This window comes from Oryx dammah, unplaced genomic scaffold (assembly GCF_014754425.2).
Source record: "Oryx dammah isolate SB20612 unplaced genomic scaffold, SCBI_Odam_1.1 HiC_scaffold_11077, whole genome shotgun sequence".
Classification (NCBI taxonomy): Eukaryota; Metazoa; Chordata; class Mammalia; order Artiodactyla; family Bovidae; genus Oryx; species Oryx dammah.
In genome coordinates, this window is record NW_024080471.1 from 5,709,335 (window position 1) to 5,734,629 (window position 25,295).

The window sequence follows — 25,295 nt, forward strand, 5'->3', positions numbered from 1 at the left end:
GGTTCAGACACGTACACATGGGATATAAAAGATTTTCTCAAATGCTAGTCAGGGTCCTTGGCTAAGAGGAGACTCTGCCTTGGGCCCGCCGGTGTAATAAACTGCACTCCACTATCTGCATTGTCCTTCTGAGTAAGTTAGTTTCCTGGAACGCATGGCTACAACAATAGGAGAATTACCTGGTGGTCCAGTGGTTAAGACTCTATGCGTCCAATACAGTAGGCACAAGTTTGATCCCTAGTCAGGGAAGATCCTGTATCCCACCAAAAAATAAATTGTAAAAAAAAAGGACTGTAGTATTGATGAACAGAAAAATAGATGATGGAGCAGATTATAGAACCCAGAAATAGTCCCATACAAGTATGGCCAAGTGATGAAAACAGGAAGAATATCACAAGAGAATCTGCATCTAGAAAATGAATCAAATACAAATTTTATCACTAAAAAATGAATACTGAAAATTCAAGAATTCAGTAGATGGATTCACCAGCTAACTGGACAAAGCAGAAGAGATTTGTGAACTGGTAGAAAGGTGAGAAGGAAATCTCCGTATTGAAGCACACAGAGATAAAGGAGAAAAATACAGAAGAGAATACAAAAAAGACATGGATAAAAAAAGCAAAATACAAACTGGAGTCCCAAAAGTGGAAGAGAGAGAAAATGAGACAGAAGCAACTGTTTGAATAAATACTGGCCAAGAATTTTCCAAAAGGGATGAACAATATCAAGCCACAAATCCCAAACAGAATAAAAAAGAATGAAAATATCTCCTTTAAAAATTAAAAAACATTAAACAAATTTAAAAAAACCAATAAGACTTACAGCTGATCTCTCAAATAGAAACAATGAAACCCAGAAGAGCTGAAAGAAAAACCACCAGCAAATGTCAATTCTATACTCAAACAAGGAGAAATAGATGTTTTCAAACAAAAACTGAGCAGATTTATCGTTAGTAGATTCAGGATAAAAGAAATCTTCAGAAAGTTCTTCAGACAGGAGAAAAATGATCTCACATGTAAGCATGGTAATGCCGGAGGGAATGAAAGGTACAAACCAGTGTAACATACTGGTAAATCTAAATGAATAGTGACTTAAAAAAAAAAAGTAACAAACTTGTGGTTACCAAAGGGGATAGTATGGGAAGGGTATGTAAATTAGGAGTTTGGGATTAACATACACACACCACTTTACATAAAACAGGCTTCCCGAATTACAGGCGAGCTGGCTAGGAGGGCTCCCCCAAGTCTCCACCTCTGCGCCCTAGAGCTCCAGGTTTAGAGGCTCGGAAAAGTGATTTAGCCCCTGGCAGCCACCATTCTACTCTGTTTCCATGAATACAACTTTTCGAAATTCCACATACAGAGAATCAATGGCTCTTCTAAGGGGAACCTGTGCAGCGAAAACAATCACTGGACTGGAAATTGAGAGCTGGGTGCTCATTTTCATCTCTTCCACTAAATTACCTTGTGACACAGGAGATCAAGCCCTGAGATTTTGGAGTGGGAGCACCAACTCCAAGACCCTGGGCTACCAGAGAACTAACCCCAGGGAGCATCAAATAGTGAGAACTCACACAAAGGAAACCACTTGAATACCAGACCCAGCATCACCCAACTACCAGTAGCACCTCGTGCAGGATGCCTCATCTAAACAACAAACCAAACAAAAATACAGACCCAACCATCAGCAGACAGGATCACCCCCTCACTCAGCCTTGGCCATCAGAGGAAAAACAAACAGCAAAAACTCAGGACAAATCTCACTCTATATGAAGCTTACACAAACCACTGGACCAAACTTAGGAGGGCCGAAACCAAAAGGAAGAAAGAATTCAACCTTGAAGCCTAGGAAAAGGAGACCAAAAGGAAGACCAAAGGAAGACCAAAACTCAATCTCATTAAGTTTAAAAAAAAAGTGACGAAAAGGCAGAGAAACACTACACAAATGAAGGAACAAACTAGAAACACAGAAGTCCAAATAAATGAACAGGAAATAGGCAAGCTACCTCAAAAAGAACTCAGAATAATGACAGTAAAGGTGATCAAAAACCTTGAAAACAAAATGGAGAAAATGCAAGAATCAATCAACAAAGACCTAGAAGAATTAAAGAATAAACAGAGAGAGAGAAAATGGGCTTCCCTGGTGGCTCAGCTGGTAAAGAACCCACCTGCAATGCAGGAGACCTGGGTTCGATCCCTGGATTGGGAAGATCCCCTGGAGAAGGGAAGGGCTACCCACTCCAGCATCCTGGCCTGCCTGGAGAAGTCTATGGACTGTATAGTCCATGGGGTCGCAAAGAGTCACACAGGACTGAGCGAGTTTCACTTTCACTTTTCATATATAAAACAGAAAAACAACAAGGACCTACTGTGTAGCACAGGGTTCAATATCGTGTAATAAGCTATAATGGAAAGAATCTGAAAAAGAATAGATATACATATACACATATATGTATAAATGAATCACCATTCTGAATATCTGAAGCTAATACAACATTGTAAACTAACTGCTTCGATTTTTAAAAATGGTTTTAAAAAGCTTGAACATATGTATACTCTAGTCAGCAATTTCACTCACAGGTGTACACCAACTAAAAAGTATGCACGCCTATATTTAATGGGTTCATTTAACTATTTAATATTTGAGAATACCAATACCAGTTTAATTCCTAATAGAAAAAGCAGCAAAAAACTCAATGTCTATCCACAAACTGTGGCATTTTTATTGTTGCTGTTGTTGTTGAGCAGCTAAGCCGTGTCTCTTTGTAACCCCGTGAACTGCAGCACACTAGGTTTCCCTCTCCTTCATTATCTCCTGGAGTTTGCTGAAACTCATGTTTATTGAGTCAGTGATGCTATTTAACCATCTCCTTCTCTGCCACCCCCTTCTCCTTTTGCCTTCAATCCTTCCTAGCATCAGTCTTTTCCAGTGAGCTGACTTTTTACAACAGGTGGCCAAAGCATTGGAGTTTTAGCATCAGTCCTTCCAATGAATGTTTGGGTTGATTTCCTTTAGGATTGACTGGTTTGATCTCCTTGCAGTCCAAGGGACTCTCAAGAGCCTTCTCCAGCCCCACAATTCAAAAGCAACAATTCTTCAGTACTCAGCCTTCTTTATGGTCCACTGGAAAAACCACAGCTTTGACATACATGGATCTTTGTCACCAAAGTGATATCTTTGCTATTTAATTTGCTGTCTAGGTTTGTCATAGCTTCCTTTCAAGGAGCCAGCATCTTTTAATTTCATGGCTACAGTTACCATCTGCAGTGATTTTGAGCCCAAGAAAATAAAATCTGCCACTATTTCCACTTTTTCCCCTTCTATTTGCCATGAAATGATGGGACCAGATGCCATGATCTTAGTTTTTAGAATGTTTAAGTTTAAGCCAGCTTTTTTACTCTCTTTACCCTCATCAAAGGGCTCTTTAGTTCCTCTGCACTTTCTGTATTAGAGTGGTATCATCCGGGTGTCTGAGGCTGTTGATATTTCTCCTGGAAATCTTGATTCCAGCTTGTGATTCATACAGCCTGACATTTCACATAAGAGATGTGGGTTTGATCACCTGGTAGAGAAACTCCCCTGGAGGAGAAAATGGCAACCCACTCCAGTATCCTTGCCTGGAGCATCCCATGGACAGAGGTGCCTGGCGGGCTACAGCCCACGGGGTCACAAAGAGTTGGACACGACTGAAGGCACTTAGCACTGAAGCATGCACATTCTACTTGACTCCATGGACATAATCAGATATATAACACATAGTCCTTGTCTGCTAGTAGCTCTTCCTAAGACTTAACTTGCCTCTCATAGACTCTTTTTTCCTATTAAAGTTTTAAGTACATTAAAAAAAACTTTTAAAATTAAAGTGTAGTATAAAACATTCATGTACAGTAAGGTACGTATATCTGAAAAGTACAGCTTGGAGAACTTCTGCAATGTGAACACACGTGTGTTACCACCACTCAGATCAGACCTAGAAGCTTCCCTCAGACTCCTGTGCAGTAAGTACCTGCATCTCCAAAGGTACCAATATTCTGACTTCTAGCAAAATAGACTTGTTCTGCCTGTTTTTAGTTTATATAAGTAGGATGATATCATATATGCTCTTTTGCAGTTGTTTTCTTTGGCTTAATCTTGTGTCTGTGAGATGCATCTGATGCTGGCTCGTAACTGTCATCACTCAATGCTGCAAAAGTAGGAAGGGATACCTGGAGTTAACAGCAAGTTTTGCCTTGGAGGACACAATGAAGCAGGGCAAAGGCTAAGGAAGAGGTTTGTTAAGAGAACACACTACACAAGAGATGACTCTACACATGGACATCACCAGATGGTCAATATTGAAATCAGATTGATTATATTCTTTGCAGCCAAAGATGGAGAAGCTCTATACAGTCAGCAAAAACAAGACCAGGAGCTGACTGTGGCTCAGATCCTGAGCTCCTTATTGCAAATTCAGGCTTAAATTGAAGAAAGTAGGGAAAACCATTCGGACATTCAGATATGACCTAAATCAAACTCCCTATGGTTATACAGGCTTCCCTGATAGCTCAGTCAGTAAAGAATCTGCCTGCGATGCAGGAGACCCCAGCTCGATTCCTGAGTCAGCAAGATCTGCTGGAGAAGGGATAGGCTACCCACTCCAGTGTCCTTGGGCTTCCCATGTGGCTCAGCTGGTAAAGAATCTGCCCACAATGCGAGAGACCTGGGTTCGATCCCTGGATTGGGAAGATCCCATGGAGAAGGGAAAGGCTACCCACTCCAGTATTCTGGCCTGGAGAATTCCATGGACTGTATAGTTCATGGGGTTGCAAAGAGCCGGACACCACTGAGTGACTTTCACTTCACTTCACTATGATTATACAGTGGATGGGACGAATACATTCAAGGGACTAGATATGATAGAGAGCCTGAAGAACTGTGGACAGAGGTTCATAACATTGTACGGGAGGTGGTGACCAAAACCATCCCAAAGAAAAAGAAATGCAAGAAAGTAAAGTGGTTTTCTGAGGAGGCTTAACAAATAGCTGAGGAAAGAAGAGAAGTGAAAAGCAAGGGAGAAAGGGAAAGATATACACAACAGAACGCAGAGTTCCAGAGAAAAGCAAGGAGACACAAGAAGGCCTTCTTAAATGAGCAATGCAAAGAACTAGAGGGAAACAACAGATAAGAAAAACTAGAGATCTTTTCAAGAAAACTGGAGGGATCAAGGGAACATTTCATGCAAGGATGGGCACAATAAAGGACAGAAACGGTAAGGACCTAAGAGAAGCGGAAGAGATTAAGAAGAGGTGGCAAGAATACACCGGAGAACTATACAAAAAAGGGCTTAGTGACCAGGATAACCACGACGGTGTGGTCACTCACCTAGAGCCAGACATCCTGGAGTGTGAAGTCAAGCGCGCCTTAGGAAGCATTACTACAAACAAAGCTAGTGGAGGTGACGGAATTCCAGCTGAGCTCTTTCCAATCCTAAAAGGTGATGCTGTGAAAGTGCTGCACTAAATGTGTCAGCAAATTTGGAAAATGCAGCAGTGGTACTAGCGGTAAATAACCCACCCGCCAATGCAGGAGCGCCACCTAGGAAGCCCCATCTGGGCAAAAGAGGCCAAGGAAGCTGCGGAACAGGATGGTGAAAGGAAAAAATAAAGTGCTGCTGGCAACTGAGATTAAAAAAGCACAAAAGAAGAAAGGTTTAAGATAAGCTCATAGCCCCTCACAAATACTTGACACGCAGGAGGTAGTAAATATTAATCCATCATTGGTAAATGCAGGAATATCCATACATACTGCGGTCCCATCCAATACATTCATAATATCCCCATTCAATGAAAACATCAGTTTAACATATGGTCAATCCAATATTTATAGCCTTCATAATGAACTGGAGAAACCACAAATCAATTAAATAAAAATGTAGTTAAATAAAAATGAGAGCCTGAAAACTTTTAATTCATCACCTACCTCAAAAAAATATAGCCTCTGTCTCCTATAATTTACAGTAACTTTTCTCTCTTCCTCACCCACATGAAAAACTGCTACACTTGTGATATTTCAGTTCATGACATAGAAGAATCTTATCAAAAAGACTCGAGCAATCATTTTCCCCTACCCATAAAAATTGGCTGAATTTATCTAACCTTAAAACTAGACTCCATTTATCCACAGTACCAGGCCCTCCCTTGGAAGTTGTCCTGCTAAATTAAGCAGAGTTCTTGACTCTGATGGTCTGAACAAGCGGAAGAGGGTGCCATTATTCATTTTCTCTTTTACACAAAGATCTGCAAATCCTTCCCTTTGATTTATTTAGCAGGCTCTTTTGGTCAGACTTTAGTTTGCTCCATTATTCATATCAGAAGGCAACAGCATAAACCATCACTAATGCTAAGATCTGAAAATCCATTTCTGGATCCTGAGTTTATCCTCAGTCATCCAGCTTGCCTACATACACACCACCCCCTCTTATAAAACTCTGGGCTTCAGACTGCACACATGTATAGAGAAACAGAGACGGGATGGCCCTGCTCTGTCCCTACTGTGTGCCTGCAGGAAGCCAGTGTCCTGTACTGGATGGTTGGTACCGCTCTCTACCGACATTCATGGCTTTGCTGGGGGCCTCTCCAGAGCCGTTCTGTTTGTGAGATCTTATGCCCGATTTCTTGCTCTACCAACCAAATGAAATTCTCAAAGTGTTCTTCTGTTGAAAAAGTCCTTGGCAGGACCAAAAGTGGAAGATGTTCTACTAACGGCAGACACAGTACTGGTATCATTGTACAGTGAAAATGTTGGGAAGCCGTCTCACCATCTTCTAATTTGTGCTTGACTGTTACCACCCTCATCTCCCCTTCTTTCAACCAGGATCCGGAAGCAGCACAACCAGGCGAAAAGACGGTAGAGTCCCAGGGGTAGAGAGGAAGCAGTCTCCAGATTATATGGCCCAACACCTCTTCTCCTTCCATTAATTTCCAAAATCCGCTTTTACATTTGCACAAGAGTAATTTCCTTCTCTAAGAAAGGAGGCAGAACTGGACAGGTGTGATTGGGTAAGTCTGAGTGAGAGCCCATTCTAACATTTAATTCCGGCACCGAGAGGAGTGAAAGGTAGAGTCCTTGACCTTTAAACTCTGAGGATCTCCCATGCCCAGCAAATCCTGGCAGTCCTGGGCCTAGCTGGGCAAGACCAAGAAACAGATAGCATGACTGAACACTTCACCTACTGCATTACTGGTTGAAGAAAGTTCTTAAAAAAGTATAGAGCACATAAATTTAACTAACATTTGGCTACACATATACATCACTTGGGACCTCCCCGGTGGCTCAGACGGTAAAGCGTCTGCCTACAACGCGGGAGACCAGGGTTCGATCCCTGGGTCGGGAAGATCTCCTAGAGAAGGAAATGGCAACCCACTCCAGTACTCTTGCCTGGAAAATCCCATGGACGGAGGAACCTGGTAGGCTACAGTCCGTGGGTTTGCAAAGAGTCGGACACGACTGAGCGACATTTACTTTTACTTTACTTTACATTGCATACGTGTGCTGCAGTGTGCTAACTTGCTTCAGTTGTGTCCAGCTCTGTTCGATCCTATGGTCGCAGCCCACCAGGCTCCTCTGTCCATGGGATTCTCCAGGCAAGAATACTGGAGAGGGTCGCCACGCCCTTCTGCAGGGGTTCTCCCCAACCCAGGAATCGAACCCACATCTCTTACATCCCCTGCATTGGCAGGAGGGTTCTTTGCCACTAACACCGCCACTAGAAAAGGTAAGATGTGCTGCATCTAACTTGATAGAGGCAAAGGTGATGTACTTTTATCTTAATTATGTGCCTGATTACATGCTCAGCATGCAGTTTGGCTAGTTGAGAAGATCCTATAATAACCACCATCTCAAAAGGAGTTTTCTTTTCAGACCTTGTTGTGAGCAATGATTGAGGCCCTGAAGAGATTAAGACAATTCTTTGTTGTTAAGTGCAGACATCTGTTGAAAGCTTTTACTTTTATATCACTGATGTTAAGTATGAAACCAACTGGGATCTGCACACTTAAATGCTATATATACTTACTGCTCAAATTTTTTTTCAAAACAGATCTTTGCAAGCTATAAATTGTATCTGTGGTGTGCTGCCAATTAAATTAACATGTAAGCTTTATGGGAATTAAAATATCTCAGAAAAATGTAAATTGCTTAATTCTCTGAAAAATTACTGAAACTGACATAGCCAGCTAAACTATGTATCACAGTAGGAGAGCCAAGGGCAGTTGTTACCAGAAGAACCATTTTGTCTTCTAAGATATTTTGACATGTTCCCCTGATCTGAGCTGTCAGAAAACCATTCTAACATATTCCATTTGCTGAAAATTCTTTGTAAAAACGTACATATACCCTGCAATCTTTTTGAATCAGTAGCTATGGAAAAAAAAATAAAGCCACTAGCAAGAGGAACTTCTCCCACTTGTCCTAATGGATATGCTCGGCTGGATTATTTAATCACCAGCACCATGCCACATCCAAACAAAATACGCCCAGCTTAGGATCAATGAAGCTCTAAGTTTAATTGCTTACTGCAAGGTTCCCAGCAGAAAATGAAAGCTTGCAAAGCTAACCTAAAACCAAATGAAGATAGTGTGTGCGCTCAAACGAGGCAAAGTAGTAAGTAATTCTCTGCTAAAAGAGAGGATGTGTCCATGTATTTGTGTGCACAATTATGGCAGCAGGTGGAGGGTGGGGCAGTCTCTAGCCTGACCCGTATCTAGGCCGTTGCTCCACTGATACCATCAATAGATTACGGGCTCTCCCGTAAGGAAAAAAAAAAAAGGAGGGGAGGAATAATCAGTAGCTTTCTGTCAACCTTGCTTCCCCCTTAAGCTACCACCTCTCCTCCTCGTCCTCCTCATCAATCGCTGACATCTACCTGTGTCTTCTAACTCTGCTTCCCACACCCTCCTTGTCTGAGAACCCATCCATCTCCGTGGCTTTGCTATCACACCAGCAGTATCCAAATCTTAGGTCTTGGCGAGGCTGTGAGGGAGCACCTGTTCCCGGCCACTCTCCTAGCTTCTGGCGGCCCTCGGCATCCCCCAGCTCAGAGAGGCATCGCTCCAATGCATCTGTCTTCCCGTGGTCTGCTCCCTGTAAATCTTCACATCAGCTTCCCTCTGCACGTGTCTGAGTCCAAATTTCCCCTTTTTTATAAAGATACCAGGTCATAATGGAGTAGAGCCTACCCTTGCAGCTGTGTGTGCTCAGCCATGTCCAACTCTTCGTGAACCCATGGACTGTAGCCCACCAGGCTCCACAGGATTCTCCAGGCAAGAATACTGGAGCAGATTGCCATTTCCTCCTCTAGGGGATCTTCCTGACCCAAGGATTGAGCCTGCATCTCCTGTGTCTCCTGCATTAGCAGGCAGATTCTTCACCACTGCACTACCTGGGAGCCCCAGAGCCCACGCTTATGACCTTATTTTAGCTTCGCTACCTCTGTAAAGACCCTGTCTCCACATAAGACCACATTCTGAGGTCCTGAGGGTTAAGACTCCTATTGAAACATTTGGAGAGGGATGCAAATCTAACCATAACATACCTTAAAATCAGGATGTCTCAAACTAACCCCACCACCTTCCCCTAAAACGTTCACTTGGACCATGTTTGTTTGAGTCTCCCAGGCTCATCCCTATCTTTTGCTTCTCCTCACATCGAATCCGTTACCACTCAATCCTGTACACCCTTCCTCCAGGACAGCATCTCTTAAGTCCTCCCCCTCTTTTTCATTCCCACAACCACCACACAAATTCAGGCTGAATTATCTTGCACTGAGTACATGGTGACTGTCCTTAATAGGCTTCTTAGCCTGGTCTCTCTCTGATCTCGCTATACCCCAATTTATTTTATAAATTGCTGCCACATTAATCTTCCTAACAGACAGCTCTGACCCATTTCCCTCATGAGAGAGGAGAAAAAAATAATAATAATAACTTCAAGAGCCTTTCTTACCTTGTAAACTCAGTATAAATCCCTGTCCCTGGTGGTCTCAAGTTCCCACCCTGCAGGGATTAGCCCAGCCCACACTCTCACATCATCTCTTTCCCAAACATGGCCCCATGTATTTTCAGCTGTTTCCATCAGAATCCTGCCAAGAAAAGAAACAGCAATCTCAAAGGGCTTCTTTAAAAGGCACTGAAGGAAGAGATCAAGGAGTGAGCGTGGAGGGTACTGGAGCCCAACAGAGAGGGAGAGACACCCAGCGACCAGCCACAGTGTGAAGCTGGTACCAGGCCTCCATCTGAAGCAATGAGCAGAAGTGATGAGAGCTCCCCGGCACTCAGCAGAAACAAGCGCCTCCGGGACACAAAGCAGGTCAGAGATGAGTGAAAAAAAAGCACCAAGGATGAGAAGACAGACAGTACCAACCCACTGCCTCTACTTACATCCCTTCTCCCCTGGGATCCTGTCTGCCCACCTTCCCAGACCAATTCACCAAAATCTTATCCATCTTTAAAGGGTATATGAGTGACACGAAAGATAATTTTTTCCTGGGAAAAGCAGAACTCAAACAGAAACACACATATGTTTAAAATTTTACTGAATTCATAATTAAATGAAAGCACCAGTGTGACATTGCCACACATTCAAAGGAAAATCCAAAGAACATATGAATATATGCATCCATCAGGAAACCTGAAATGAATTTTCTTGCCGAGCACAGAACTGCTCAGTATCTGCACCCGCATGCCAGCAGATACAGTCTGCATTTTCTCTGGTCAAGAACCCAAGATCCAGGAACCATTACCATCAGTTTCCTACAACTTAAAGAGTTGTAAAGTAGCTCAAAGTTGAACGAAAGGTAACAATAACTCAAATGAGGGACTGATGGAGAACAGGGCACCCACGATTCTTTTCATTATTGGCCAAATTTAGTCTTTCACAAGGTTCCCTGACTACTGGACGGGAGGAAGGAAGGGAGGAAAGGAAAGAAAAGGGTTTTGGCATCAGAAAGACCTTGGGCTCACCACCAGCATCACTTACGCATGAACTGACCTGAAGTAAGTAATTTCACTACCTACAGCTCAGTTTCTTGATCTGTACAACAGCAATTAACTGCTTTATGGACTAAATGGATTGCTCTGGGAGTCAGATGAATGGTGGTAATCCTGAGCCAAATAAGTGGTAGCCAACATACCTGAGGTCCTTTCGTGTTCCATCACTACAAATCACGGAGTTGGACCAGAAGCTCCTTTTCAATCTGAAAATTGTGTGACTGTAAATGCTGTCTCCTCCATGAAGACTTAGACCACCATCATTGCCAGACGTGGACCCCTGCTTCCTCAGCATCTTCTCCCACACCAGGTCTCTGTCTCATGTCTACTTTGTAGTAGAGCATTTCCTCTCTCCTGATTCCCCATCCAACCCACCAAACGTAAGAGACTCAGGCCAAGGGGGAGAGAAGGGATGGATTGGGAGTTGGGGATCAACAGATGCAAAGTATTACACACAGGAAGGAAAAACAATGAGGTCCCACTGTATAGCGCAGGGGACTGTATTCAATATCCTGTGATAAATCATAATGGAAAAGAATATGAAAAAGAATGTATGTATGTATAACTGAGTCGCTCTGCTATACAGCAGAAATTAATACAACATTGTAAATCCACTATACTTTAATACAATAAATTTTTAAAAAAAGAAACTCAGGAACAAGCTCAGATATATTGGAGTTCTAGCACACAGAACGGCCCCTCGTACACAGTAGGTACTCCAAAAATATTTCAAAATGAACTCAAAGAAAAGATTAGTCAAAACCACAGTGAGCTAAATAAAAAAGGAAGATATGTACAATGGCAAAAAAAAAAAAAAAACATAGAACTATCACATAACCCCATCAGAGTGGCTTTTCTCAAAAAGACAGGAAATAATAAGTGTTGGTAAAGATACAAAGAAAACTCTTGTGTGATGTTGGTGGGAATATAAACTGGTTCAGCCACTATGGAAAACAGTACTGAGAATCCTCAAAACAATTAAAATAGAAAGAACTACCATATGACCCAAAAATCCCACTTCTGAGTATTTATATGAATGAATCAAATACACACACAATGAAGTATCATTCAGCCATAAAAAAGAATGAAATCTTGCCATCTGCAACAATACAAATGGACCACAAGGGTACTAAGCTAACTGAAATAAGTCAGACAAAAACAATATTGTACGATCTCACTTATAATGAGACACTAAAAACAAAACCACTAGACTCACAGAGAACAAATTGGTGGTTGCTAGGGAGGAAGGCGGCGGCGGGGGGTGGTGGTGGCAAAATGGATGCAGAAAGTCAAAAGGTACAAACCTCCTTGATTTTAGCTATAAAATAAATAAGTCCTAGGAATATAATACTAGGGGCTTCCCTAGTAGCTCAGATGGTAAAGCATCTGTCTGCAACGCAGGATACCCAGGTTCAATCCCTGGGTCGGGAAGATCCCCTGGAGAAGGAAATGGCAACCCACTCCAGTACTCTTGCCTGGAGAATTCCACGGGCAGAGGAGCCTTGGCGGGCTGCAGTCCATGGGGTTGCTGAGAGTCGGACACGACTGAGCAACTAACACAGGGATATAATGTAAGGCACGGTGATTACAGTCAGTATGATGTTACTGTATTGTGGGTGTGAAAGTCGCTAAGACAGAAGATCTTAGAAGTTCCTGTTGCTGTTGTTCAGTCACTGTATCATGTCTGTTTGTGACCCCAGTGGACTGCAGCCCACCAGGCTTCCCTGTCCTTCACTATTTCCTGGAATTTGCTCAAACGTGTCCATTGAGGCGGTGATGCCATCCAACCATCTCATCCTCAGTCGCCCCCTTCTCCTCCTGCCTTCAATCTTTCCCAGCATCAGGGTCTTTTCCAGTGTGTCAATGGCCAAAGTATTGGAGCTTCAGCTCCATCCGGTGGCCAAAGAATTGAAGCTTCAGCTTCAGTGTCAGTCCTTTCAATGAATATTCAGGGTTCATTTCTTTTAGGATTAACTGGTTTGACCTCCTTGCAGTCCAAGGGACCCTCAAGAGTCTTCTCCAGCACCACAGTTCAAAAGCATCAATTCTTCAGCCCTCAGCCTTCTTTATGGTCCAACTCTCACATCCATATATGACTACTGGAAAAACAACAGCTTTGAATAAATGGATCTTTGTTGGAGAAGTGACATCTTTGCTATTTAAACGCTGTCTAAGTTTGTTGTAGCTTTTCTTTCCAGGAGCAAGCATCTTTTAATTTCCTGGCTGCAGTCACTGTCCATAGTGATATTGGAGTCCAAGAAAATAAAGTCTGTCACTGTTTATATTTTTTCCCTATCTATTTGCCATGAAGTGATGGGACCGGATGCCATGATCTTAGTTTTTTGGATGTTGAGTTTTAAGCCAGCTTTTTCATTCGCATCAAGAGGCTCTTTAGCTCCTCTACACTTTCTGCCATTAAGAGTGGTATCATCTGCATATCTGAGGTTGTTGATATTTCTCCAGCTATCTTGATTCCAGCTTGTGAGTCATACAGCCTGGCATTTCACATGATGTACTCTGCATATAAGTTATATAAGCAGGGTAATGGTACACAGCCTTTACATACTACTTTCCAAATTCTGAACTAGTCTTTTGTTCCATGTCCAGTTCTAACTGTTGCTTCTTGACCTGCAGACAGGTTTCTCAGGAGGCAGGTAAAGTGATCTGACATTCCCATCTTTTTAAGAATTTTCCACAGTTTGTTGTGATCCACACAGTCAAAGGATTTAGCATAGTCAATGAAGCAGAAATAGATGTTTTTCTGGAATTCCCTTGCCTTTTCTATGATCCAGCAGATGTTGGCAATTTGATCTCTGATTCCTATACCGTTTCTAAATCCAGCTTGTATATCTGGAAATTCTCAGTTCACATACTATTGAAGCCTAGCTTGAAGGATTTTGAGCATTACCTTGCTAGCATATGAAATGAGTGCAAAAAACTTCCTATCACAGGAAAGATCCTATCACAGAAAAAAATATAAAATCTTTACATGTGGTGATGAATGTTCAACCAAACATGCTGATCATTTTGCAATATATACAAATATCACTATCATTATGTTGTACATCTGAAACTAATAAAATGGTATTTGTGAACTGTACCTCAAACAGACAGACAGACGGATGGATACTAAAGCAGCCTCACAGGGTAAAAAATAAAGAAGAGACAGGACGCTGGAGCAGAAAGGGATGGGACCACAATTATTGCTTCTCCTTTCCCAGTTCATTCATCCTCTTTTGCATGAGTAGGACTCAAGCTGGGCTGCTATTGGCAGGCTTTCCTGAGCGATGCACTTGTCTGAAGCAGCAGCGAGACTTTTAAACTCAGTAATAATACCCCGTCTTCAGGAGATGATGGTCCCCTTTACTGTCACAAAGAGGACAGCAGCAGAACTGGAGGCTTTAAGCTTCTTTGACAGCCATCAATCAGAAACAGTTCATTCCAGCTTTTCAGTTGTCTGTGACTCAAGAGGAAATGTTCTCCTGACATGTCACTGAAGCTACAAGCCAGAACTTGTAAGCCGATCGTAACTCCCAACAATGGGCACCGTCTTAAAAGACAAATCATGTCAGATGTGTCCAGGACCAGAGGGGATGGAGGGAATATTCTATATGATAACAAGGAGACAGATAAAAGAGCGCTGAGGATTCAATTCAGTGAGTGTGGGCAAGGCTCTGTCCCTGCTAGCGTTTTCAAATACCCTAATCATCCTTCAACGTGCTGTTCTTCTCTAAAAGGACTATGTTCTACCCGATGGGATCAAAATTGTATGTGTCCCTGAAGTACTTTATGATCAAAATTTGGTAAAAAGAAATATGGAGTACTATCTTTCTTTCGTGTGTGTGACCAAAATTTCCTCATGAAAATGTCTTTGTGTGTGTAACATAAACACAGACTTTAGTAAAATTTAAAAGAGGTCATATTTTGATCACCATAAATCCACTGTGGAAAACAAGTGAGCACAACTTTTAATGACTAGAAGCTCAGCGTGACATTCAGTACCTATTTTAAAAATGGCCCAATTTACTCAACATTAAGGATTTGATTTTTTTTCCTGGAATTTTTCTTTTTTCTTATCTCTTTTTCTTCATGCTCTCAAAAATATCTTTTACTTTGTGGCTTTGGTTGTGTATTAAAAATGAGTGAAACTCATGAGTTCATGCAAACTATATGAGTCTGATTCTAAATCCAGGGGGAAATAAACTGGAAGATTAGGGTTGATATATATATATATATATTATATATATACATACACTAGGACATATGAATATATTAGGATTGATATATATGTATCATTTCATATTGATATATATGTATTAGGATATATATATATATATACACACACACACACACACACACACACACTCTGATACTATGTATAAAATAGATTGGGCTTTTGGGCTTCCCAGGTGCCTGAGTGGTAAAGAATCCACCTGCCAAGCAGGGGACTTGAGTTCAACCGCTGTGTCGAGAAGAGCCCCTGAAGAAGGAAATGGCAACCCACTCCAGTATTCTAGTCTGGGAAATCCCATGAACAGAGGAGCCTGGCTGGCTATAGTCCATGGGGTTGCAAACATTCAGACACAATTTAGCAACTAAACCACCACTACCACATAAAACAGATACTTAATGAGAACCTACCGTGCAGCTCAGAGAACTCTTCTCAGTGCTCCATGGTGACTTAAATGGAAAGGAAATCCAAAACAGAAGGGATATATGTATATGTCTAGCTAATTCACTTTGATATACAGTAGAACTAACACAGCACTGTAAAGCAACTATATTTCAATACAAAGTAATTTTAAAAAGCAATAAAGTTCACAAAAACAACCTTCAAAAAAAAAAAACACTACTGCAATAGCATTAGAAGTGTAACCAATATGCAAAAACAAAGTTTTTAAGATCACAAACTCCTTTAAGGGGAAAAATAAAAGTGCTTACCGTAGGAAAACAAATATCAATAAATAGACAACATAGATTTGTTCTTCCTCCCAGGCGGATGAAGATTCTGAACCTGTGTCCCCCACTCTCTGATCACACTAGGAAGTGTTTATCCTTGTGGACAAGGAGTGCTCACAACACCTAGGAGGTAAGTCCTGCCTCAACCCTCTCCAGACCCAGCAAGGCCCATCATTCTCTGAGCTCCTACAGTACCTTCTAGGGTTCCACTCACTGTGCCCTGCATCCGCCTTGGCTCCCCAGTGAGAGTTAAGGTCTTCTTCAGGAAACTGGCAAATACTGATGATTTGACCGCCTAGTGGAGGTCTCATCTGGGCACACGTGTCAATGGTTCTTGCTCTGCAGACAGAACTCTGCTTGGATAATGGGCACGGAGGCAACTCTGTGTCAGACCTCCAACACCCCAAGTCAGCAACATGGAAAACTTCAAGTTTCGATTTCCAGAAGAAACATCATTGTAGGACTCTTACTGGGCCACTGGAAGCAGGAAAAGCAGCTTTTTATCTGGGCTTTGAGGCCAACTATCTATAATGTTTAGGAAACCCCAGAAATATGGGTCAATTCTTCATCAGCCCAAGAGAAAAAAAAGGAAGCCAGAAAAGTGCCTCAAAGCTGAGATGCTGGAGAGCAAGACTTCACTACGAGTTTAGTTGCTGATGCTGTGATCCACAAAGATGAAAATACCCAGGGACCCCCAGAATCACCCAAAGTATGCATGTCCAATATTTGTTCACAGAATGTATTATTAACATATGATGTTCTATGCTTACGCTAAAGGGCCTTTTATTTGTCTATGAACTTCTAAGCAGCCAATGCTCATATGAAATTTTTTTTAATCCACAATAATAGCTGATGTGCTTGTTATATATAGCACATCATAGGTACAAAATATATATTTGTTGAAAGCATAAGGGAAAAAAGATAATGTATAGAAGAAACTATCCTTCAGCTTCTAGATTCTGAATCTAATGTATTTGTTTGACAGTTTATTACAAATAAATGACAATGGATGATACTGTGAAAAAAAAATGTGATGTCCAATCCCAGGGCAAGGTTTTATTACACTCATGCTTCTAAATGGTTTGAGTCTGGCTGATCCCAGGACTCTTAACAAGACAATGAGCTGCTCAGAGGTAAACAATTCCCCATTTTTCAGTTCCCGAAAGAATCTTTATGGGACCCTCTCCAATCCCAAGGTTATCCAATCACTTACTGGCCAAGTCCCCATCCCAACATTCTTCCCATAATTAATAAAGACAAAAGTAAATGGATAACATCTCTCCACTGGATGCCCCTGTGATGCCCAGGAAATCACCTCACCATCTAGAAGCTTCTCATTTGAAGAACAGATTGGGAAATGAACCCAGGGTCTCTCCTGGGCAGCCCCTATCACTCAGACTCACTTAGTCCTTCCTTTATTCCCTTTCTTGCTTCGTTCACTTGTCTCAGTCACTTTGCTCTCACTATTTCCTCACAAGGGTGAGACCTTGCATGATGGGGAACCCAAGTAAGGTGTCAAGAATCAGATTATTCTGATTCGACGAGAGAAGTCAGACTGTGTGTGCCAGGAATTCAGAACCAAGGAGTGGTGGCAGGAACACTAGGGGGTTAAGGGGCTGCAAAGGCAGGAGGATTCGAGGTGAGCTGCAGTGGCTGGCAAAGGGGGAATGACGAGGGCTAGCACAAGTGCTGGGGTGTGAAGGAATCTAAACCTGAGCTAGGTGGCCAGGGACACCGTGACAGGAGGTGATGACAAATAAAGAATGAGAGGAACAAAAAGAATTGAACTAATGCACTTAGTACCTTTAGGTTTCAAGGAAAACTTTAAATAACTTTCTTGAGTCCCTAAACTAGGTCCTGGTGGATTCAGGTGCTTTTCTGGAGATTAGGATCACACTGGTATGTTTCAGCCAGACCCACTGGCCAATACACGATCACTGGGAAGAAGAGCCCCTGGGGGAGAGAATGCACATATACTCAGGATGGTGTGTACAGGGTAGGAGGGGAGTTAAAACAGGCCGTAGACAGCTGGAAACGAGAGTGCAAAGGCCAGCAGATCTGGGAGGGTTTCTTCTATGCAAAGAAACAGCATTGGGAAAGTTCGTGTCATTCCTCTGGCTCCCAGACCTGGATGAAGCCACCATCATACTTTTCAAACTCTATTACTCCAAGGATCCCAGACTGTGAGGCACAGATAAGCTCACGAAGGCAGAAGAGTGAGAACTAGAAACAGGACGGTATCTTTGGGGACAACTGAAGATCTGCAGTAGACAAAAGTGAGAAGAACCCCAAAATGTGTGACCGGAAATGCACAAAAATAACTGAAAATGTATCCTAGCTCCAGAGGCAGACAGAGGAGCTTCCAAAAGGAGAGCCAGGTTAGTAGAGCTGGTGAGGTCTCAATGAACAGGGGTCGGGGGAACATTCAGATTTGGCATAGAGGAGGTTACCGTCATATCATCTACTCAAGTGATTTTAACAGAAGTGAGCTAACAATTACCTGGAGTGGTGGAGACAAGCAGTGGGTGGAGACCACATCTTAAGGAGTTGAGCGGAAAAGAAGGCTAGGGTCAAACAAAGGAATTTTAAGACAGAAGAACTTAGCCTGATTCAAGATTGACCAGAGGGAACAAGTGGAGAGGGAGGCAGAGAAAGGATGGAATGCATGCAAGATTCCCATCGTGGACCAGCGAGCAAGTACTGTACTGAGATCTGGGACACAAGCGGGATTGCAACTTTAGAAAGGAAGAAAGAAATGTCCTTGTCAGCAGCTAGGACAAGAGGCCAGATTTAGACAATGAACCCTGTGAAGGTGACGATAAGTATAAAATGGAACAGGTGGACTTAGATCTACTGTACAAAGAATGCTGTGCTAATAATCCACAATTATGAGCGATTCTTCAGAGATTTTCACATACTTTGCATTACTCTAATGCCGCTATTATGGACTGAATGTTTGCATACCCCCAAGTCTCCTGTGTTGAAATCCTAACTCTCAAGGGGACAGTATCAGGAAGTAGGACAGGGTGGAACCCTTGTTAATGGTGTTAGTGCCCTTATAAGAAGAAACAGACTCACAGACTTAGAGAATGAATTTATGGTTACCAGGAGGGAAAGGATGAGGGGAAAGGATAATTAGGGAGTTGGGGATCAATATGTACACACTGCTGTATTTTAAGTGGATAATCAACAAGTATAGCACAGGGAAACTCTGCTCAATGTTATATGGTAGCCTGGATGTGAGAGGAGTTTGGGAGAGAGTGGATACATGTGTATGTATGGCTGAGTCACTTTGGTATGCACCTGAACCCATCACAACACTGTGAATCTGCTAAACTCTAATATAAAATGTTTCAGTTCAGTTCAGTCGCTCAGTCCTGTCCGACTCTGCAACCCCATGAATCGCAGCACGCCAGGCCTCCCTGTCCATCACCAACTCCCGGAGTTCACTCAGACTCATGTCCATCGAGTCAGTGATGCCATCCAGCCATCTCATCCTCTGTCGTCCCCTTCTCCTCCTGCCCCCAATCCCTCCCAGCATCACAGTCTTTTCCAATGTTTAAAAATAAATAAATAGAAGAAACATAAGAGAGATGATTTTTCTCTCAGCTATATGAGGATACAGACATCTCAAACCAGGAAGAGAGTCCTCATCACAGACTAGATCTGCTGGTACCTTGATCTTGGCTCCACCAAACTCCAGAACCATAAGAAACAAATATTTGTTGTTTAAACCACCCAGTTCGTGGTATTCTATTATAGGGGCCTGAACCAAGACAGTCACTAATCTGGAGTGCGATGCTGGGCCAAACCATTTCACCTCTCTGAGCTTTTCTTTATCTGCATAATGACAGAGGAAGGAGACTCAGGGGAAGACAGGGTAATGTTTTCCAACGGTCTCTTTCTACCCACGTATCTCAGCGTTTCTACATCTGCTTTTTCCATCTAATTGTTCCATGCCAGCCTCTAAATCTTTGCTTTGCAATTATAATTGCGGACCACTTGTCTTCCTTACATTGAATCCTTAACACCTAGCATCATGCCATGCACATAGAAGGTGTTCAACAAACGTTTTTTTAAATTAACAAAATCTCCATAATGTCAGAGTTTCAGGAGACAAATGTGTGCCTTGTCATCACTCCCTCTTCCCCAAGGGCTATTTACAGAAGCACAGTCACCCAGAAGCTGTAATCCTTTCTCTGGCAAATCAGCCTTGATAAAAACACTTATCTAAAGCCAAAGGACAAACAAGATGGAATGTCAAGTAAATTAGTGCCCTAAGTGTTTCAGATCCTGCCCTTCCTGCCAATGTGCACACACCAATTTCTAGATTAAGAAAAATAAGCGAAAAAAATAAGCCTGGGTCGGCTTTCCAATAGTTCCTTGGGAAAAAAAAAAAAGAAAATACCACAGTGTATATCTACTGATAGCTCCTCATGCCTTCATTATCAAGGAAGCAAAAAGTGCTCACCCAGAATCTTGTTTGTACTCTGTGACAGTCCCATAGCTAAGAAAACTGACTGTGTCTCCTGTTTGCTATAAACCAAAAACATGCTTCAGCAGCTGATAAAGCAGGCTTTCTCTCCTGGAAAAGACATCCACCTAAGATCTGAGTTTTAGTCTTGGTTCCACACCACTGAGCAGCTGACTTTGTACAATTAACCTGCCTGGACCTCTACAAACTAGGGCTACACATTCCAGTCTGATCTATTTCCCTGTGTTGTGCACTGGCAATTACACTTTATAGTCACTCTTGTGGCTCAGCTGGTAAAGAATCTGCCTGCAATGCAGGAGACCTGGGTTTGATCCCTGGGTTGGGAAGATCTCCTGGAGAAGGGAAAGTCTATCCACTCCAGTATTGCAGCCTGGAGAATTCCATGGACTATACAGTCCATGCAGTCACTGAATCGGACACGACTGAGCGACTTTCACTTTCTTTCACCATTAATTGCTGAATCCTTTCTCAGAAGCTTCCTATCAACAGCAAGCCAGATATGGAAGCATTGAGAAGAAATCTATGGTGAAATATTGCATTCTGCAAAGGAAGACACATTCCTATCAGAAGAACTTCTGCAACCTGGATTAAGTCTGAAGTCTCAACCTTTGCATAAATGCAAAACTACAAGACGCAGCACAGCCCCAGAGTAACTCCTCTGTGCTTACACAAAATGAAAGAAAGGCTAAGTACTTAGGAAAAATCAACTCCAGTGTTTTACATCATAGTTTGCTTACAGTTAAGGGATTCCATCATCACTATTCTGGTAAACTAAGGATATTCTTAAAATAAAATAAACAACACGTCCCAAATCATGGTTGTGTGTGGAAATGATAGTGAATAAAATCCATTATGAGCTGAAGGTGTATTTCACGATAGGATTCTTCTAAGTGTCCAGCACGTTCAGCGTTTACATGTGTATTCTTAATTTCTCTCACAGATAAACACATCAGAGTAGGCTTGCTTCTAGCTGGTGGGAAAGCCACTGAATGGATGATAATCTTTCATCTGTGTAAGCGTTTAAAAGGAATATTAGCAAACTCACAACTGCATAATGGAAAAGAGCTAGGAGAGAGACCAACAGGGGCTAAACAGTGACAAAACTCCCCTTTACAAATGAAGAATCAATTAACTGATTAATTAACAGCAGCAGACATAACTCAGGGACGGAATCCATTCAAGGCTTCACTTTTGCTTCTTTTACAGTGATCATAAACCACTGCAAGAAGAAGATGGAAGAAGAAAATCTTTCTGTGGACACAAAGATGCCAAAGACTCAACAATCCACTGCAGTGCTTGAATAAAAACCCAAGAAAATATTTAAGGTGCTCTACTCAGAATATACGATGCTGCTGCTTACTGCTAAGTCACTTCAGTCGTGTCCGACTCTGTGCGACCCCATAGACGGAAGCCCACCAGGCTCCCCCGTCCCTGGGACTCTTCAGGCAAGAAAACTGGAGTGGATTGCCATTTCCTTCTCCAAGGCATAAAAGTGAAAAGTGAAAGGGAAGTTGCTTAGTCGTGTCCGACTCTTAGCAACCCCATGGACTACAGCCTACCAGGCTCCTCCATCCATGGGATTTTCCAGGCAAGAGTACTGGAGTGGGGCGCCATTGCCTTCTCCGAGAATATACGATATGTCTGGTCAAATTCACCATTATAGCCTTTTAATGACTAACAGTTTGACTTTTTTTTTTTTTTAAGCAGGACAGTTATCCATAATCTGTAACCATTTTATGTAGGTGTGCAGGTTGTTAATACTCCCTGGGCTACCAAAAAAACAGAGAAAAAAATGCTCCCCCTCCCAAAAAAAGGTAAGAACAACATTCTTGCCATTCCTAATTCTATTAACATTTCTGAACCAACAACACTCTCGGATTAAGAGAATAAAATAGAAAGGAGCAAGGGCAGACAGAGGAGTGATAAAGGGTTTGAGAGTTTCTGTGTTAAAACTAAAATTTAGAGGGAAAGGCATGTTTTCCTTTTAGATGTTCATGCCACACCACACCAAAAAAATTCCCCTGCTCCATCAAGCTACCTCCTTCAAGGTCATTTATCATCAGCACAACAGCCTACGGATGTTTTATTAAAAGAAAAATCCCAGCCTAGGACTGCCAGATCTCTACCCAGGACCCACTTATCAAAGGTGTCGCTGGGGCTGACAGGCAGCTGTCCAGAGGCACAGACTTAACATTACTTTATATGTACAGAAGCCCATCAGCAAGCACATTACCTCGGTCCCCATTAAGTATTCTGATAACACCACCTCCATGAGCTCCGCTAACATTTAAGCCTGCAGGAAGCCCTTGAGTGCACAGAGCCTTCCAAAATTTTCTAGCTAATTTTAACCCTATGGAGTATGAAAAAAAATTGAATTTAGCGATTACACAGCAACTAAATATTTTACCCACCCAAACAAAAGCTTTCACAGTACTGAGAAACATCTTTTCATGTGGCTTTTTATTAGTTATTAGAAAACGATATAGATAGTTTTCCACTAAAAAATAAATAAATAAACGTAAACTGTCTTACTAGCAGGCTTAAAATACTTCTGATGAGCAAGGTTTTCCTGAACTGGTTTTTTAGAGCTGGGTGGTGGAGCAGTAGTACCACCAACAGCATATGTAATGCTGCATGACTCGCAGCTATTAGATCAAATCACTGGCCAATCTGATGTGTACCCTGGATTTTATTCTTTCTAAAGCCCCTACCCCCAAGCAAAAATGAGTGAAAAAAAAAAATTAGAAGAGCTAAATGGAAAAACAGGCCACTTACAATGCTCTTGAACAAATGTACTGTTTTCACTCGTTCGGGACCCAAATACATCATCTAGGCTCTTTTCGCACCTAAAAGTTGCTATCTGGTTAATATTTCAAAACCTAAGTCTCGCTCTAATTGTCTATGACTGTGGGGTAATTGCAAGTGGGCACCGACAGCTTTTTCACTATGGGGGAAAGAAGAGACACGAGAAGCTGCAGTCTTTGGCTGGGGGATGGGAGGTGGAGGGAATCCTGGAAGGGAATAGCCTTCGGAGAGGAGGAGGCAAGTGCAGGGAAAGGAAAGACCGAGAGGATGCTGTAAACGCTAACCCGGCGATTCTTAACCAGAAGTTACGACATTTTCTTTTGCCAAGGGGCTCTCCAGTCCCAGCTTCGAGGCGACCAAAGCCTCAGCCAGGGAAGTATCTGCAGCGTTCGAACAAATCAGCGACAGGAAGGAGCAGTGCCAAGGGGTACTTAAGGAGAAAAAACTGTATTAGTATGAAGCCAACCTTTCCCTGCTGCCACCCAGTGTGGAAATTCCGGGCAGCCTCCCTGCCCTTACACACACGCGAACACACACACACACTTTGCTGCACTCAGCGTTCAATAAGCCAACATTTAGAGAACGACGCGTTCGCGAGGTCCCCCGCCGCCCCCGCGTGCGCGTGCACAGACACTCACTTCCCATCCCTTCCACGTTCTGCGAGCAGTCTCAGCACCACCAACAGCCCGAACCCAGGCACCCCGATGTCCACGGAGACGACGCTCCCTCCCCTGAGCAGACCTCGACTTGGGGGCAGTCTCGGGGCACGTCCTGCACCCGCTTCCCCGACCCCCGCCACGCCAACTACGCGAATCCCCGGGTTGCGTGACTGCGCGCGGGTCTAACCCGAAAGCCGAGAAACCGCGCGGCGGCGGGATTCCGGGCAACAACCGCGTCCCCGCCGGTCCCCGCTCCCCGTCGGCCACTCAGTCTGCACTGTGCCCCGGCTGCCCCGAAGGTCCCAGCCTCGCCGACCGGTCAGGCCGGATCGGCAGCCCCCGAGTCCCCAGACTCCCGCTGCTCCGGGGCTCCCGATCTCAGCGCCCCGGGACCAAGCCGGTGCGCCGCCGGCCGCTCTTCGCGCTCCGGCCACGCTCCGTCTCTGGGCTCTACACACGGGCGCACAGACACGCACCTTCCCTTCCCTCGCCCCGGCACGCACACCTGCGCCCCCCGGGAGTTGCCCGCCTCTTCCCGCACCGCCGGAGGCAGCCCCCTACCCGCCCGCGCGTCCCACTGCCGGGAGCCGGCCAGTGGATGCCCCGGCTCCCTCTAACCGCCCCTCCTCCGGGGAACCCGAGACGCGCGGCGCTTACAGTTCGCAGGAACTGGATCTCATCCTCGCCCTCGCCCCCATCGGCCATGGCTCTGCTCCTTCTCGCAGGGGCCGGCTCCCGAACCCCGCGGAGCCCGGCGTCGCTGGCGGTGGCGGTCCCTCGCTCTGTCTCCTGCTGCTGCTGTTCCTGCTGCCGGGAGCCGGGGGCGGGAGGGGTCCGAGGCTGCTGGGTGCCGAGCGCCAGGCGGTCCCCGCCTGCAGAGCGGAGGAGGCCGGCGGGCGGGGGCGGCGGAGGCGGGAGCCTCCCTGCGCCGCACTGTGCGGGAGGAGGGCGACCCGGCCCGGAGGACGCGGGCAAGCGGCCCCGCAGCCCCGCCGCGCTGGCTTCGCGCGCCCCACCTGCCGCAGGCGGACTGCTCGGCCCCGGCTCCTCCGAGCGAGTGCGCTGAGCTGGCGGAGCCCGGGTGAGTGCCGCGGTGGGGGCGGGGAGTGGGGGCGGACGGGCGGGGAGGAGCTCGCCGGCTCCCCTCTGCTGCAGGTAATCCGCAGCCCGCTCTTCGGGGCCACCAAATCCGAGGCCCAGCGCCGCTTACTGGCCGCTCCGGGTATCGGAGCCGGAGCGCACCCGATGAGCGCGCAACCTTCCAGCTGCGCCCTTCTTGTTTCCCTGGGCTCCTGCACCAGCGGCTTCTGACCTTAAACCTGCGCTCACGATTCCTTCTCCTGTGGGAGCGGA

General features: G+C 44.1%; 1 protein-coding gene across 1 annotated transcript in view; it reads right to left on the bottom strand.

Annotated features, from left to right (window-relative positions):
- Window positions 1–24,678, bottom strand: part of LOC120860476 (ryanodine receptor 2-like) — an 804,098-nt gene extending 779,420 nt beyond the window's left edge. Inside the window, exon 1 of the mRNA XM_040236295.1 lies at window positions 24,600–24,678. Within this exon, the coding sequence (XP_040092229.1) occupies window positions 24,600–24,647 (48 nt within the window). The 5' untranslated portion in view covers window positions 24,648–24,678. The remainder of the gene's footprint in view (window positions 1–24,599) is intronic.
- Window positions 24,679–25,295: the final 617 nt, after the last annotated feature.